Genomic DNA, 17,041 nt, shown 5'->3' on the forward strand with positions numbered 1-17,041 from the left:
TTTGAATGTGACTCACGGGTAAAAAAGGTTGAGGATCCCTGTCTTACACTGTATAGTATGAGGGTATAACTTATTGTGTGTCCAGAACATTCCTTCTCTGTATATTTGTATTTATACATATGGGAGGAGGGAGGTGCCATATTGATTCCCTTAGACAGTACAGTATGAGGGTATAACTTATTGTGTGTCCAGAACATTCCTTCTCTGTATATTTGTATTTATACATATGGGAGGAGGAGGTGCCATATTGATTCCCTTAGACAGTACAGTATGAGGGTATAGCTTATTGTGTGCCCAGAACATTCCTTCTCTGTATATTTGTATTTATACATATGGGAGGAGGAGGTGCCATATTGATTCCCTTAGACAGTACAGTATGAGGGTATAGCTTATTGTGGGCAGGGCTGTTGCTATATACAATAACTCTAATTGGTGTCAGTCAGGGCGGCAGTTAATGATTACAATACACAGGGAGGTTATATAATATTCAGTACAAACAGTAATTAAATCAAACACATATCTTTATTCTGCACTGATTCATTCAACTTCCCAGAAGTGTTTTCAAGAAAGTATTTATCTCCCCTTCTATATTTCTCCTCTCCCCCATTTGTCTCTCTACTCCTGAACCCCCTTTCCCTTCTCTCCTTCTGTCTCTCGCCCCTTCAGCTCTACAGGGTAAGATACATTTTAGGGCTCAGGGTTATCACCCCAATACAGACACCTTTGGACATTACATAGAGACAGTTGTTGAGTAAGTAGGTCCTGACCCCACACACAGTTGTTACTCGAGTCCATCAGAGACATCACTGCCCTGTGAGAAGCTTTGAGGTTGGACGTTGGGAGGAAAGATGAACTAAAACTGGAGCAGTCAGGGTATCAGGAGTGAGAAGAACACACAGAATGTATAAATCTATATAAATCTATATAAATCTATATAAATCTATATAAATCTATATACACCAGGTGGAATAAGAAAGCAGCATGGCAGGACATGGACACTGGGGAAGGAAAATAATAGATTTATTGTTTGGGCGCCCGGCCAGCATTAATCACACAACGGGGCCCATTTACTAAACTCGAGTGATGGAATAGAATAAAAAAAACTTTGAATTTCGAATTATTTTTTTGGCTACTTCGACCTTCGAATGGGCTACTTCGACCTTCGACTTCGAATCGAACGATTCAAACTAAAAATCGTTCGACTGTTCGACCATTCGATAGTCGAAGTACTGTCTCTTTAAAAAAAAACTTCAACCCCCTAGTTCGCCACCTAAAACCTACCGAAATCAATGTTAGTCAATGGGGAAGGTCCCCATAGGCTTTTGAACAATTTTTAGGTCGAAGAAAAATCGTTCGATCGATGGATTAAAATCCTTCGAATCGTTCGATTCAAAGGATTTAATCGTTCGATCGGACGATTTTTCGTTCGATCGGACGAATTGCGGTAAATCCTTCGACTTCGATATTCGAAGGATTTCAATTCGGCAGACGAATATCGAGGGTTAATTAACCCTCGATATTCGACCATAAGTAAATTTGCCCCAACATGTTGTTGGGCACAAACCAGGACGTCTGTCTGTTTCACATTGAACTTCGGGGACAATAACACAAAAAAGACATCGATATAAATAAACGACTTCTAGAAATATAAGATAACGAGGGTTTAGCTTCCCCTTTGCTACACCGACCCTTCTCCATATATTTGTATTTAGGGTGGGACATTCTATTTTAGGAAGTTGTGGGTTTATATCCCCTTTAAGCCCTGGATGGTCTGATCTCTAGGAATGATTTAGTGAAGGGTTGAACCTGATACACAAGATTCTTGTTTCCAAGCACAACTACGGTGTTACTTTTGCTCCCATGAAGCGCCGTCTGCTCCATGATATCCTTGTAGAGTTTGGCTGGGGGTTGTGTTACCTAAGCCTGGGCCCTGCTATAATCTGTACAATGTGTTCCTATGATACAAATGCCTTATAGATCCCTTGATAGGGGCCCCGTCACAGTCCAGCAAACAGCACAGGCTGTTCCTCAAACAAACAACAAAATCCCGCAAGGGGTGTCACACGGAAACACCACTTTATCTGATCTCGCTCGGCTGCACTCACACACACTAACACACACACTAACACACACACTAACACATACACTAACACACACACTAACACACACACTAACACATACACTAACACACACTAACACACACACTAACACACACACTAACACACACACTAACACATACACACAGTAACACATCTACTGTAAATAATTGACATATTTCTCCCTGGGACACCGGCTTTATAGACAGAACTGGAAATGTCAGGCATTAGCTGTCCTAGAACATCTTATTTGCCCTTTAACCCCCTGCCCCATAGACAGTACAGTATGAGGGTATAGCTTATTGTGTGCCCAGAACATTCCTTCTCTGTATATTTGTATTTATACATATGGGAGGAGGAGGTGCCATATTGATTCCCTTAGACAGTACAGTATGAGGGTATAGCTTATTGTGTGCCCAGAACATTCCTTCTCTGTATATTTGTATTTATACATATGGGAGGAGGAGGTGCCATATTGATTCCCTTAGACAGTACAGTATGAGGGTATAGCTTATTGTGTGCCCAGAACATTCCTTCTCTGTATATTTGTATTTATACATATGGGAGGAGGGAGGTGCCATATTGATTCCCTTAGACAGTACAGTATGAGGGTATAGCTTATTGTGTGCCCAGAACATTCCTTCTCTGTATATTTGTATTTATACATATGGGAGGAGGAGCCATAGACAGTACAGGGGTGGAGCTTACTGTACACACAGAACATTCCAGCCTTGTATTTAGGTACATATGTGCCGGAGCTCGCGGCTTATCTCGTTACCAGGTGAGAAAATCCCGCAGGTGATTGAGAAGTTGGTCAGTAGAGCAGAGGTTTCAGGGAAGACGAGTTGAACCAGATTCAGTCAATCAGCAAGTTGCTGTATTTACCAATTATAAAGCAGAGACAGACATAAAGCCATTGGGAAATAGAAGGAACGTGTGTTTTGTTGTCATTTCCATGGGGCCTGGTTGCTAGGGTCACCGACACCTTGATGATATGAGCAATGTCGTATCCACATCTCGCCGTTAGATTGACGCAGTCTATAAATAAAATAACACAACTCATAAAATGTTTATACTGACTGCCGATCGATTGCTTGTGTAGCCGGCAGGTCGGCCAATAAAGCTGCGCGTCTCTTTAATTCCCCAACTGTCACGCCGCCAGCTCAATAACTCCTATAACTGTCGCCTTATATATTCCCTGAGTCAGTGGACTTCAGCCAACTAACTGTCACCTTCCACTGCCAGCTACAAACCCAAATTAATGTTCCACAAAGCGGCTCCCATAGATTTCACTAAAAATCACCCAATATATATATTATTTATTTATAGAAAATGACGGTTCACCATTACGTTAACTTTTAGTATGTTATAAGCACAGCAAATTCTAAGCAACGTTTCAATTGGCCTTCATTCTTTCTAGTTTTTCAATTATTTGACTCTTTACAGCTTTCCAATGGGGGGGTCGCTGACCCCATCTGAAAACCAAAACTCTTTCTAAGGCTACAATATTACTGTTATTGCTGCTTAAACTATTACTACTTACTCTTCTTTCTATTTAGATCTCTCCTGTTCATATTCCAAAAGCAATGGCTGCTGCTATGGTAATTTGGACCCTAGCAACTAGATTGCAGATCTTGCAAGCTGGAGAGCTGCTGAATAAAAAGCTAAATAACTCAAAAAACACAAATAATACCAAATAGAAGGCAATTGTAAATTGTCTCAGGATATCACTTTCTACGTCTTACTAAAAGTTTATTTAAAGGGGAACAACCCCTCTAAAGGACAAATAACGGGAAAGGTCTTAAATGATTTATTTTATTTTTTATTTTAAATATTTTGTAATTTGTCAATGTTGCAAACCCAATGAAAAACAGTTCTTAAGGGTTCGGACACTGAGAACGGCATTTTTAATAAGACTAAAAATTTGGTGCTAAAGCGGTTCCCTTTGATTGCACTAAAAATCCCCTTTACAAGCACTGGCACAATTCTATATTAACAGTACATGTATCCTGTAATATCTTGGGGTCGGTGACCCTGACAACAAGAATGTTCAGCTGTAGGTGGGAAAGAGGCAGAAAATAAATGAAAAGAATGTAAGCATTATACAAAATTATGTAAGACCAAGTGAAAAGTCGCTTAAAGGATAAGTAAACCTTTTGAGTAATTGAATGTAAAATTGACGAGGGGGCTATTTTAAGCACTTTTGCAAAGTACATTCATTATTTAATTTGTTTTTATTCCAAGATATTAAGGGATACATGTGCTGTTAATATGAATGAATTTGTTACAACAGCGCCACCTGCTGGTCAGTTTCCCACCAGTCTGACCAGCAAGTAGTCAAGGAAGTTGTCAGGAGAAAGAAAGAGGCTGATGTTCTTCTGCTTAGGAAAGATGTGAGAAAGGTTTCTAATTTTATTCCTAAGCAGAAGAACATCAGCCTCTTTCTTTCTCCTGACAACTTCCTTGACTACTTGCTGGTCAGACTGGTGGGAAAATGACCAGCAGGTGGCGCTGTTGTAACAAAATTCATTCATATTAACAGTACATGTATCCCTTAATATCTTGGAATTAAAAAAAATTAAATAATGAGTGTAATTGATGAAAGCGCTTAGAATAGCGTCCTCGTCCGTTTGACATTCCCTAATTTTTCAGGTTTACTTACCCTTTAAATAGGTCCATCTATAACATACTAACACTTAGTTAAAGGGGAAGTTCATCTTTACATTAACTTAAGAACAATCTTGGATTCCAGCAGTGGCCAGGATTCCCAGACCACTGACTATGAAATTTGTTCCCGATTCCCTAACTTATTCTGATCTCTCATTGGCCAGATGAATGTGGTGGATTTAGACCTGCACATCACCCAGCCGGACTGGACTCCCACCATGTTCTCTTTGTATGAAGACGACAGCAGCAGCAGCACGGGGTCATCCAGCACCCCAACATTAAGCTTAAAGGTCAGCGAGAGTGAGGACAACGACCCCGATGGAGAGGAGAAGTTGTGCTCTGTGTGCGGGGACAAGGCCAATGGCTACCACTTCCACGTCCTCACCTGTGAAGGCTGCAAAGGGTTTTTCAGGTGAGAACTTGGCTTGGGTTGTGGATCATCTCCTTGATATACGGCCTGCAGTACCCCCTATAGCCACAGAGGGCGCCTCTTCCAACTGAGAGTTGCAGTACCACTTTCCACCACAGAGGACACAATGCTTATATGAGCAGGGCAGTACCACTCACAGCCAGACGGGGCACAACTGCTACACCAGGGGCAGTACCACTCACAGCCAGAGGGGGCACAACTGTTACACCAGGGGCAGTACCACTCACAGCCAGAGGGGGCACTACTGTTACACCAGGGACAGTACCACTCACAGCCAGAGGGGGCACAACTGTTACACCAGGGGCAGTACCACTCACAGCCAGAGGGGGCACAACTGTTACACCAGGGGCAGTACCACTCACAGCCAGAGGGGGCACAACTGTTACACCAGGGGCAGTACCACTCACAGCCAGAGGGGGCAGAGTGCAGCTAAGGATAGACCGACTGACTGTACCATGCAATGTGGGGGTCGATGTAAGAGAAATGAGATTCCCAGAAAGAAAAGAGACAATAAGTGAGACAGTGAAGGGACAGTAAGAAGGAGCAGTTCTTCACTGTCACTCCCTGTGATGCTACTAACAAAGGTCTATCCAGTAAATACTATTGTAAAGGAGCTGAGTCCTCCCCTCCAACCCATTTATCTGGCCTTCTGGAATGAGACAGATACAATTTGTCACCAGCAGGTGGCGCTGTTTCATTTCCTTCACTCGATAGGCCACTTTTGGGAATGAAGGACATGAGGACAACTCTATAGAAAGAGAGAGCAGGGATATTCACCCGGCCGCCCTCTAGTTATTGGGGAATGAACCTTCCAGCTGGAAAGTGTAGTTCAACAACTACTTGACAGCTCTGCCCCCTATCCCAATATGATATATAGTAATAATCTGATATATAATATGTAATATATAGTAATAATCTGATATATAATATATAGTAATAATCTGATATATAATATGTAATATATAGTAATAATCTGATATATAATATATAGTAATAATCTGATATATAATGTATAATATATAGTAATAATCTGATATATAATGTACAGTATAATATATAGTAATAATCTGATATATAATATATAGTAATAATCTGATATATAATATGTAATATATAGTAATAATCTGATATATAATATATAGTAATAATCTGATATATAATGTATAATATATAGTAATAATCTGATATATAATGTACAGTATAATATATAGTAATAATCTGATATATAATATATAATATAATGCCTCTCATGTTCTCTGCAGGCGTTCGGTCAGCAAAGGGTTACACTTCACTTGCCCCTTCACCCGGACTTGCCCCGTTACCAAAGCCAAGCGGAGGCGCTGCCAGGCCTGCAGGCTACACAAATGCTTCTCCGTGGGGATGAGGAAAGACAGTAAGTTCACTCTCAGGCAACAAATGGGGAAATGGAGCTTCTCCCAGAGAACCTTCAACCCAATAGACCTGATTCTCCCGCAGCCTCGCTGCACAAGTCCATTAAAGTCAGGAATCCGTTGCACAAAGTGAGTGAGGCTCCCACAAGCCTTTGCTGCGAGGCTTCGGCCAAACCAAGGGTTTCCATACAGCGGGGGGCACTTATATAGTATATTCTGTGCTCCAGGGTCAGTTTATACTCAATTGTGGTGTCAGACGAAGAGGAGCTCTAGTCTGGGGGCCCTATAAATCTTACATAGGGCCACATTTGGAGTCTGTATTCCAGCCCTGGTGTAACATATTGTCTCTTTAATGCTCAAAGATGCTGAAATAAATCTATAAAAAATCTCAACCATTATCATCCTCCAAACCAAACTCTTCCTCGCCCCCCCTCCCCATTGATGTTTACACCGATTTGATGCACTCGCTATACCCCTCAGCCACCGTAGCGATAAATTAAATGTGACGGATGTGGAGCACAGAGATGTGTACAGTGAGTGTGAGTGAGACTGGTGTACAGTGAGTGTGAGTGAGACTGGTGTACAGTGAGTGTGAGTGAGACTGGTGTACAGTGAGTGTGAGTGAGACTGGTGTACAGTGAGTGTGAGTGAGACTGGTGTACAGTGAGTGTGAGTCAGACTGGTGTACAGTGAGTGTGAGTCAGACTGGTGTACAGTGAGTGTGAGTGAGACTGGTGTACAGTGAGTGTGAGTGAGACTGGTGTACAGTGAGTGTGAGTGAGACTGGTGTACAGTGAGTGTGAGTGAGACTGGTGTACAGAGAGTGTGAGTGAGACTGGTGTACAGTGAGTGTGAGTGAGACTGGTGTACAGTGAGTGTGAGACTGGTGTACAGTGAGTGTGAGACTGGTGTACAGTGAGTGTGAGACTGGTGTACAGTGAGTGTGAGTGAGACTGGTGTACAGTGAGTGTGAGTGAGACTGGTGTACAGCGAGTGTGAGTGAGACTGGTGTACAGTGAGTGTGAGTGAGACTGGTGTACAGTGAGTGTGAGTGAGACTGGTGTACAGTGAGTGTGAGTGAGACTGGTGTACAGCGAGTGTGAGTGAGACTGGTGTACAGTGAGTGTGAGTGAGACTGGTGTACAGTGAGTGTGAGTGAGACTGGTGTACAGTGAGTGTGAGTGAGACTGGTGTACAGTGAGTGTGAGTGAGACTGGTGTACAGTGAGTGTGAGTGAGACTGGTGTACAGTGAGTGTGAGTGAGACTGGTGTACAGAGAGTGTGAGTAAGACTGGTGTACAGTGAGTGTGAGTGAGACTGGTGTACAGAGAGTGTGAGTGAGACTGGAGTACAGTGAGTGTGAGACTGGTGTACAGTGAGTGTGAGACTGGTGTACAGTGAGTGTGAGACTGGTGTACAGTGAGTGTGAGACTGGTGTACAGTGAGTGTGAGACTGGTGTACAGTGAGTGTGAGTGAGACTGGTGTACAGTGAGTGTGAGTGAGACTGGTGTACAGCGAGTGTGAGTGAGACTGGTGTACAGTGAGTGTGAGTGAGACTGGTGTACAGTGAGTGAGACTGGTGTACAGTGAGTGTGAGTGAGACTGGTGTACAGTGAGTGTAAGACTGGTGTACCATGAGTGTGAGTGAGACTGGTGTACAGTGAGTGTGAGTGAGACTGGTGTACAGTGAGTGAGAGTGAGACTGGTGTACAGTGAGTGTGAGTGAGACTGGTGTACAGTGAGTGAGACTGGTGTACAGTGAGTGTGAGTGAGACTGGTGTACAGTGAGTGTAAGACTGGTGTACCATGAGTGTGAGTGAGACTGGTGTACAGTGAGTGTGAGTGAGACTGGTGTACAGTGAGTGAGACTGGTGTACAGTGAGTGTGAGTGAGACTGGTGTACCGTGAGTGTGAGTGAGACTGGTGTACAATGAATGAGACTGGTGTACAGTGAGTAAGTGAGACTGGTGTACAGTGAGTGTGAGACTGGTGTACAGTGAGTGTGAGACTGGTGTACAGTGAGTGTGAGTGAGACTGGTGTACAGTGAGTGTGAGTGAGACTGGTGTACAGTGAGTGTGAGTGAGTTGCCTGAACCCACAAACTGTCAGTCCAGGCCTGGGCACGTATCTGACCATTGGAACAAGGAACACTCAGCGTTGGCAGTAATACATCATGGTAACCCCATTGTTTGTGTCCCTAGTGATAATGAGTGAGCGAGCACTAGCCGAGCGCCGGGCCCTGAGGAGCAGGAAGAAACATGAGAGACAGAGCAGGAGGGAGCCGGAGCCAGTCATGGGGTCACTGACGGAGGAGCAGATGAAGTTGGTCTCCCTCCTCACTGAGACGCACCTCAAACACTTCGACCCCACTCTCTCCAAGTTCAAGCATTACCGGGTGAGCTCATCCACTGAACCCCAATAAGCTAGTGACAAGTACAGGGAAATCAATGGGAGCTAAACCAAACTCCTACACTCAATAGGCCATGTCTTTATAGGCCATTTGGGGCTTTTCCTTTATTTTGTCATGGACTCTCATACAGTGACCCAAAGTCCTGCCCCATAGAGAAGGGAAAATACACTGGGTCAGCACAGAGAGTTCCTCCATCAGGAACCTCCAACCTAATAACTTGTCATCCCATGTGCTGCTCTGGTTACACATTAGCTACAGTGTGTCCTTTGTACTACCCACTGGCACGTGCCCACATCTTATTGTCCTTACAAACCTCTGAAACATTCCCATCCAACTGTACAGAGAAGGAATGTTATGGGCACACAATAAGCTATACCCTCATACTGTACTGTCTAAGGGAATCAATATGGCACCTCCCTCCTCCCATATGTATAAATACAAATATACAGAGAAGAAATGTTCTGGGCATACAATAAGCTATACCCTCATACTGTACTGTCTAAGGGAATCAATATGGCACCTCCCTCCTCCCATATGTATAAATACAAATATACAGAGAAGGAATGTTCTGGGCACACAATAAGCTATACCCTCATACTGTACTGTCTAAGGGAATCAATATGGCACCTCCTCCCATATGTATAAATACAAATATACAGAGAAGGAATGTTCTGGGCACACAATAAGCTATACACTCATACTGTACTGTCTAAGGGAATCAATATGGCACCTCCTCCCATATGTATAAATACAAATATACAGAGAAGGAATGTTCTGGGCACACAATAAGCTATACCCTCATACTGTCCTGTCTAAGGGAATCAATATGGCACCTCCTCCTCCCATATGTATAAATACAAATATACAGAGAAGGAATGTTCTGGGCACACAATAAGCTATACCCTCATACTGTACTGTCTAAGGGAATCAATATGGCACCTCCTCCTCCCATATGTATAAATACAAATATACAGAGAAGGAATGTTCTGGGCACACAATAAGCTATACCCTCATACTGTACTGTCTAAGGGAATCAATATGGCACCCCCTCCTCCCATATGTATAAATACAAATATACAGAGTAGGAATGTTCTGGGCACACATAAGCTATACCCTCATACTGTACTGTCTAAGGGAATCAATATGGCACCTCCTCCTCCCATATGTATAAATACAAATATACAGAGTAGGAATGTTCTGGGCACACATAAGCTACTACCTCATTTTCTGAAACCCCCATCTCTGTTGTTCTGCAGCCTCAGCCCAGGGTGCACATGTTCGTATACAACAATTACACCATCCCCAGCCCAACTGGGTTTCCTACAGACGGCCTCTTCTCTGATCTGAGTCTTGCGGAATCCAATCACAAAGACTTGGCTGATCCCCAGCTGATCTTCAGCAGTTCTACGGACGGCGATTTGCCCCATTTTGCTGATCTCAGCACGTACATGATCCAGCAGGTCATCCAGTTTGCCAAGGAGATTCCAGCTTTCCGGTGAGACTTCCATATTCCTGCTGCCACCTAATCCAAGGCTTTTATTGTTATCGGTCTTATTAGGTGTTAAGGTTTTAAACCATAAAGTATATGATCTGGCAGTTGCTATTGGTGGGCCTATCTACTTCCTTCCACCTGTGTATCTATGAGCTACAGTCACATGACTGGAATAACATAGAGAGGCCAATATGCTATGGGGAATGTAAGGGAAGGAAAGAGGCTACAGCTCAAGAAGTGTTTTCCAGTGACCGTTCCTGACCCTTGTCACCCACCAGGGCACTTCCTATCGAGGATCAGATCTCACTTCTTAAAGGATCGTCCATGGAGGTCGCCCATGTTCAGTTCAACCGGGTCTACAACACAGAGACCAATCTCTTTGAGTGTGGAAAACATAAATTCAGCATAAGGGATGGTGTTATAAGTGAGTATTCGCCTCTAACTGGAGTCAGTAGACCAAATGTACAATATTGCCACCTCATGACCAACATTTTAGCAAGACTATTGTAATGGATGGACCTCGAGAGACCTGAAAGGAACCTCTCCACTAGGTAAAGAGATCCACTGTACCAGGAACTGGAAGTAAATAAATCAAAGATCTGAGCCTGAGTATGTACTGTGAGGAGAGTTGTCTCTGACCATGGGAAAGAGAGTAGCCCAGAAGTAGGACGTACAGAGAGACAGATAGAATATAAATACAAAGGGGAGGTTCACTTATTTTTTGGTATCTTTGCCCTAGATATTGGTACACTTTTTGTTATCTTTGCCCCAGCGACCAAACATGATTGGTACCGTGAAGTAGGTGACATGGGTATCTTCTGGTTGTCACAATCTTTATGTTTTTCCCCAATTCAGCCGGATTCCAAGAGATGTACCTGGAACCGATGATGAAATTTCAACTCATGTTGAAGAAACTGAATCTTCATGAGGCCGAATATGCCTTGATAGAAGCCCTTTGCCTCTTTGCTCCTGGTAAGCACATCCCATAAGCCCATTAGCTATCAGTGGGTATTGACCTTCTGCTGGATGGGCAACCTCTTCTTCCATTGTCACCATCGTGGCCTACTGTCTCCCTATTGCCTTATTTTCTCCATCTTGCCTTGTTGTCTCCCTCTTGCCCTACTGTCACTACCCTCTCCTACTATTTAGATTTTTTCCTACTGTCTCCATCTTGCCCCACTGTCTCCATCTTGCCCTTTTGCCTCCTTCTTGCCCTACTGTCACCATCTTCTCCTAATATTTTAATTTTTTACTACTGTCACCATCCTCTCCTACTATTTTGTTGTAATCTTCTTGTATCTTGTTATAATTATTTCATTTTGCCTTACTGCGACTGTAAGGCGTCTTTATCTGGAAAGGTCCTGATTAGTTGTCTCCATATTGCCCTTACTGTCACAAGCTTGGCATGCTGTCAATATATTTCACTGCTGTCTCCATATTGTCATACTGTCTCTAAATTGTGTTACTGCCTTCATCTTGTCCTACTGCCACCATATTTCCTTGCTGTCTCTATCTTGTCCTACTTTGTTGTATCATACTTTCATCTGCCCCTACTTTCTTCATCTTGTCCTTCTACTTGTCCTACAGTCTCGTTCTTGTCCTCCTGTCTCCATCTTGCCCTGAAGTGTCTGTCTAGCAACTCACAGTTTTCCATTCTCATAGACCGGCCAGGTGTGGTTGAACATGATATTATTGACGAGATGCAGGAGAACTTGGCTTTAACGTTGAAATGCTACATGGATCTCCACCACCCACCTCCAGAGGGCAGGTAAGGAAGAGATCACCCACTTTTTAGTAGCACTATAAACCCAGAGCTGTCTTCCATAGGTAGATTTCTGTTACTGAATATCGAGCAAACTATTTTTGTTGCTGCTTTGGACAATTATCCTCCGTGAAAGACAATGGCTATGGTTTGTAAACACTTTTATAGAAGTTAGGGAAAGTCCTGCCACAGAACATTTGTATGCTTAGCTGATGTTTCTCAATATAGTAAAAACAACTTGTATTTAGTTACCTGTGCTTACATTGGTGATTATTTATCCTTGTGTCTATCATTGACCTGTGGCCTATGTGACTTTGGACAGGTTCCTCTACCCTAAACTCCTCTCCTTGTTGACTGAACTTCGCACTTTAAATGAGGAGTACACGCGTCAGATCCTTCACATTCAGGATATATCTTCTGAAAACGTCACCCCTCTGATGAAAGAGATTTTATTCTAAAATTTGCAGCCTCCCAACCAATAAACACGATTGGGAGGTAACTTTAACAATCATGAGACTGTGTGTGTGTGGGGGGGAAATAGTCTCTACAGACGTACAAGATGTCTACAGACGCACAAGAAGTGGTGGATCCCGTTAAAGCTGGATAATCAACATTGAGGCTTTATTTGAAGCACTGGTCCTACTCAATCCCGTATCCTCGTAAAGGACCTGTGAATGGTGATTCCAAGTGGACCTTTACTTTGCACTTACTAAGCCTTCCATGGCCCTCCATGGCTTGCCATCTTCTTTTATATTCATCACCACTACTACACAATATCAATGAAGGAGCTCTCTTATGGGATCCAACATGCTAAACCCCAGTGTCACTTTAATGTGACTCAATAGCAGCCAATAACCTGTAAGGAAGCCTACTCAAAAGCTGATGCTGTTTCTCCTTACCCAACAACCAGAGACTGTGCAACATTGCCAGAATATAAACTAATGTGTTCATGTTGCCTTAAGTTTTCACCCTTATGAAGTCCAGATCAGCCTTATTTGGTAATGTCTGCACCAATTATGGTCACCCAACTATTTTTGTATGATTTTTTTTACTGCAGTGCCACTTTAATAGAAAATACGTTCTTCAGGATGTTTTCGATGTAGATAAAAACGGGGTGATGGCCCACCATGGTGGACTATTATCTTCATATAACATTTTTAACCAAGATCCCAAAAATAAAAACCTTGGCTTGTCCACCTGGAAATCAAACCTACTGAACTTCTGCAATGGGGAGCTGCAGACTAGGTTACATGATCAAGGTGGAATGCTTGATGGTTCATCTCGAAAGCAGAAGAACCCTGCTAAGACCAGCATAGAGTAAGCCTTAAGTAGCAAGAAAATACCTTTGCTGAGTCAGCCATGAAAGTACTTAATAATAAAAATGTTCTTGGAATAAGTAATGTCTATGTAGCCTTTAAGCATCTTCTAATAGCTTGGCCTTTCATTTATTGAGCTGGGCATGGTTCCCATTATCCTTCAGCCACTTGTGACTAGTAATTACTCAGTATCTACTGAACACTTTGCATTTCACAGCATCTCCAGAGAGTTCCTTTTAATGAAGGAATTTCTGTAGATCTTTATGGAGAATTAGCTGATGAGAAAGATGGTCCTCCTACAATGTTCACTGGGCATAAATGTCACCATGGCTGCCTGGAGTCTATTTTATGCCAAGGTGGGGTCAGAGTACTGGTTTTGGACACTGACCACAGAGTTTGGTAAGCTCCAATTGTCTAGAAAAAAGGCCTACAAACATTTGGATATTCCAGGAGATCTGGATTCATCTACAGTATATCAGGTTTTAGTGCTGCTAATTTAGCCTTTCTTGAGTGAACAAAGAGACTATGGGATTTGGGTGTCTGAGAACACCAAGAGTTCCTCTCATTGGCCCTAACAGTGAGCACTTGCATGAACCTGAATGTCCTAAGAATAAAAACCTTGGCTTTTCCAGCTGGAAATAAAACCTACTGAACTTTGGCAATGGGGAGCTGCAGACTAGGTTGCACAATCAAGGTGGAATACATGATGATTCTTCTTGAAAGCAAAAGAACACTGCTAATACCAGCATAGAGTAAGGCTTAAGTAGCAAGAAAATACATTTGCTGAGTCAGCCATAAAAGTACATATTGTCTATGTTGCCTTTAAGCATCTGCTAATAGCTTGGCTCCTCTGGCCTTTCATTCTTTGAGCTGGGCATGGTTCCCATTATCCTTCAGCCACTTGAATAATGGGCTCATAGAGTAGAGTGTTTTACTCTCATCTTGTGACTAGTAATTACTCAGTATCTACTGTACACTTTGCATTTCTCAGCATCTCCCGAGAGTTCCTTTTTATGTAGGAATTGCTGTAGATCTTTATGGAGAATTAGATGATGGGGAGGATGATCCTCCAATCATGTTCACAGAGCATAAACATCACCATATTTAGAGTTTAGCTGCTTGGAGTCTATTCCATGCCAAAGTGGGGCCAGAGTATTGGTTTTGGACACTGACCACAAAGTTAGGCAAGCTCCAATGTTCTGGAACGAAGGTCTACAAAAATATGGATATTCCAGGAGATCTGGGTTCATATGAACCTGGTTTTGGTGCTGCTAATGTAGCCTTTCTTGAGTCAACAGAGAGACTATGGGTTTTGGGTGTGTGAAAACACCATGAGTTCCTCTCATTGGCCCTAGAGGTGAGCACTTGCATGAGCCTCAAGGTGACCATACACTTCTCCTTCGGGAGGTTTAGTCAATTTTGACCTTATTCTGTAACCATCTACACCTATAAGTCTACCTTAAGGTGTAGCTACATCAGATCCTACTCCCATCCAATTTGTTTGAAGTTTTGGACACTGACCACAAAGTTAGGTAAGCTCCAATCTTCTGGAACGAAGGTCTACAAAAATATGGATATTCCAGGAGATCTGGGTTCATATGAACCTGGTTTTGGTGCTGCTAATGTAGCCTTTCTTGAGTCAACAGAGAGACTATGGGTTTTGGGTGTGTGAAAACACCATGAGTTCCTCTCATTGGCCCTAGAGGTGAGCACTTGCATGAGCCTCAAGGTGACCATACACTTCTCCTTCGGGAGGTTTAGTCAATTTTGACCTTATTCTGTAACCATCTACACCTATAAGTCTACCTTAAGGTGTAGCTACATCAGATCCTACTCCCATCCAATTTGTTTGAAGTTTTGGACACTGACCACAAAGTTCGGTAAGCTCCAATCTTCTGGAACGAAGGTCTACAAAAATATGGATATTCCAGGAGATCTGGGTTCATATGAACCTGGTTTTGGTGCTGCTAATGTAGCCTTTCTTGAGTCAACAGAGAGACTATGGGTTTTGGGTGTGTGAAAACACCACGAGTTCCTCTCATTGGCCCTAGAGGTGAGCACTTGCATGAGCCTCAAGGTGACCATACACTTCTGCTTTGGGAGGTTAATTCAATTTTGACCTTAATCTGTAACCATCTACACCTATAAGTCTACCTTAAGGAGTAGCTACATCAGATCCTACTCCCATCCAATCTGTTTGAAGTTGGTGTATCAGACATCTGTCTGTATATATAGCCAGAGAGATATAGTATATCACATGCTTGAGGCTGTTTCCATCTTGGCCTCAGCACTTTGAGAATTTATGAGGCAATTGCAGCAGAACTGAAGCATGAAGCTGCTGATCCAAAGCAAATGAGATGGTTTTAGAAGGAAAATAAAGCAGTTGCTTCGTGCAAGGGAGATGCTGACAAAGCAATGCCCAATGAACTGGATTGGAACTCTAGGCAGGGTTTTAACTACTACTGTGCCGAGGGGATCCCACCAAGGAATGAATATACTCAGGGACATCACACTGTCTCTCACTGATGTCTTTACTCCTGGTGACCAACAGAACATCATTTTGGAATAAAAGGCACACCTATGACCCCAATGACTCTTAATAAAACCAAGTTAATTGCCATTGTTCTCTAATTGATCTTGTTTTAATACTGGTTCATCTGGACCTGGTACAACTGAATTGTAGATTTCTCTATCTCGCCCAGGCACATCTACGTCCATACGTCAGACACCAGCAGGCACTGACAGCTCTAAATCTGCCACCCATTGTCTAATATGTGTTGTAATGGGCATGATGGGAAGTGAGCAGCAATAGTCATTCAGATACACACTACCTTCCCAGAGACTATTATCCACTGTTACTATAGACACCATCTCTCCCTACTATACCTGCTATCCCACAGTCACACTCCCTTCCCAGAGACTATTATCCACTGTTACTATAGGCACCATCTCTCCCTACTATACCTGCTATCCCACAGTCACACTCCCTTCGCAGAGACTATTATCCCACTGTTACTATAGATACCATCTCTCCCTACTATACCTGCTATCTCACAGTCATACTCCCTTCCCAGAGACTATTATCCACTGTTACTATAGACACCATCTCTCCCTACTATACCTGCTATCTCACAGTCATACTCCCTTCCCAGAGACTATTATCCACTGTTACTATAGACACCATCTCTCCCTACTATACCTGCTATCCCACAGTCACACTCCCTTCCCAGAGACTATTATCCACTGTTACTATAGGCACCATCTCTCCCTACTATACCTGCTATCCCACAGTCACACTCCCTTCCCAGAGACTATTATCCACTGTTACTATAGGCACCATCTCTCCCTACTACACCTGCTATCCCACAGTCACACTCCCTTCCCAGAGACTATTATCCACTGTTACTATAGGCACCATCTCTCCCTACTATACCTGCTATCCCACAGTCACACTCCCTTCCCAGAGACTATTATCC

At 43.0% G+C, this 17,041-nt stretch overlaps 1 protein-coding gene across 1 annotated transcript in view; it reads left to right on the plus strand.

Annotated features, from left to right (window-relative positions):
• The window catches only part of nr1i3.S (nuclear receptor subfamily 1 group I member 3 S homeolog), a 20,970-nt gene extending 7,325 nt beyond the window's left edge, over positions 1-13,645 (plus strand). Inside the window, exons 2-9 of the mRNA XM_041574532.1 lie at positions 4,928-5,175; positions 6,456-6,586; positions 8,787-8,980; positions 10,252-10,490; positions 10,766-10,911; positions 11,343-11,459; positions 12,150-12,255; positions 12,572-13,645. Coding sequence (XP_041430466.1) covers positions 4,928-5,175; positions 6,456-6,586; positions 8,787-8,980; positions 10,252-10,490; positions 10,766-10,911; positions 11,343-11,459; positions 12,150-12,255; positions 12,572-12,707 — 1,317 coding nt within the window. The 3' untranslated portion in view covers positions 12,708-13,645. The remainder of the gene's footprint in view (positions 1-4,927; positions 5,176-6,455; positions 6,587-8,786; positions 8,981-10,251; positions 10,491-10,765; positions 10,912-11,342; positions 11,460-12,149; positions 12,256-12,571) is intronic.
• Positions 13,646-17,041: the final 3,396 nt, after the last annotated feature.

The sequence above is a fragment of the Xenopus laevis genome, chromosome 8S (genome assembly GCF_017654675.1).
Source record: "Xenopus laevis strain J_2021 chromosome 8S, Xenopus_laevis_v10.1, whole genome shotgun sequence".
NCBI lineage: Eukaryota > Metazoa > Chordata > Amphibia > Anura > Pipidae > Xenopus > Xenopus laevis.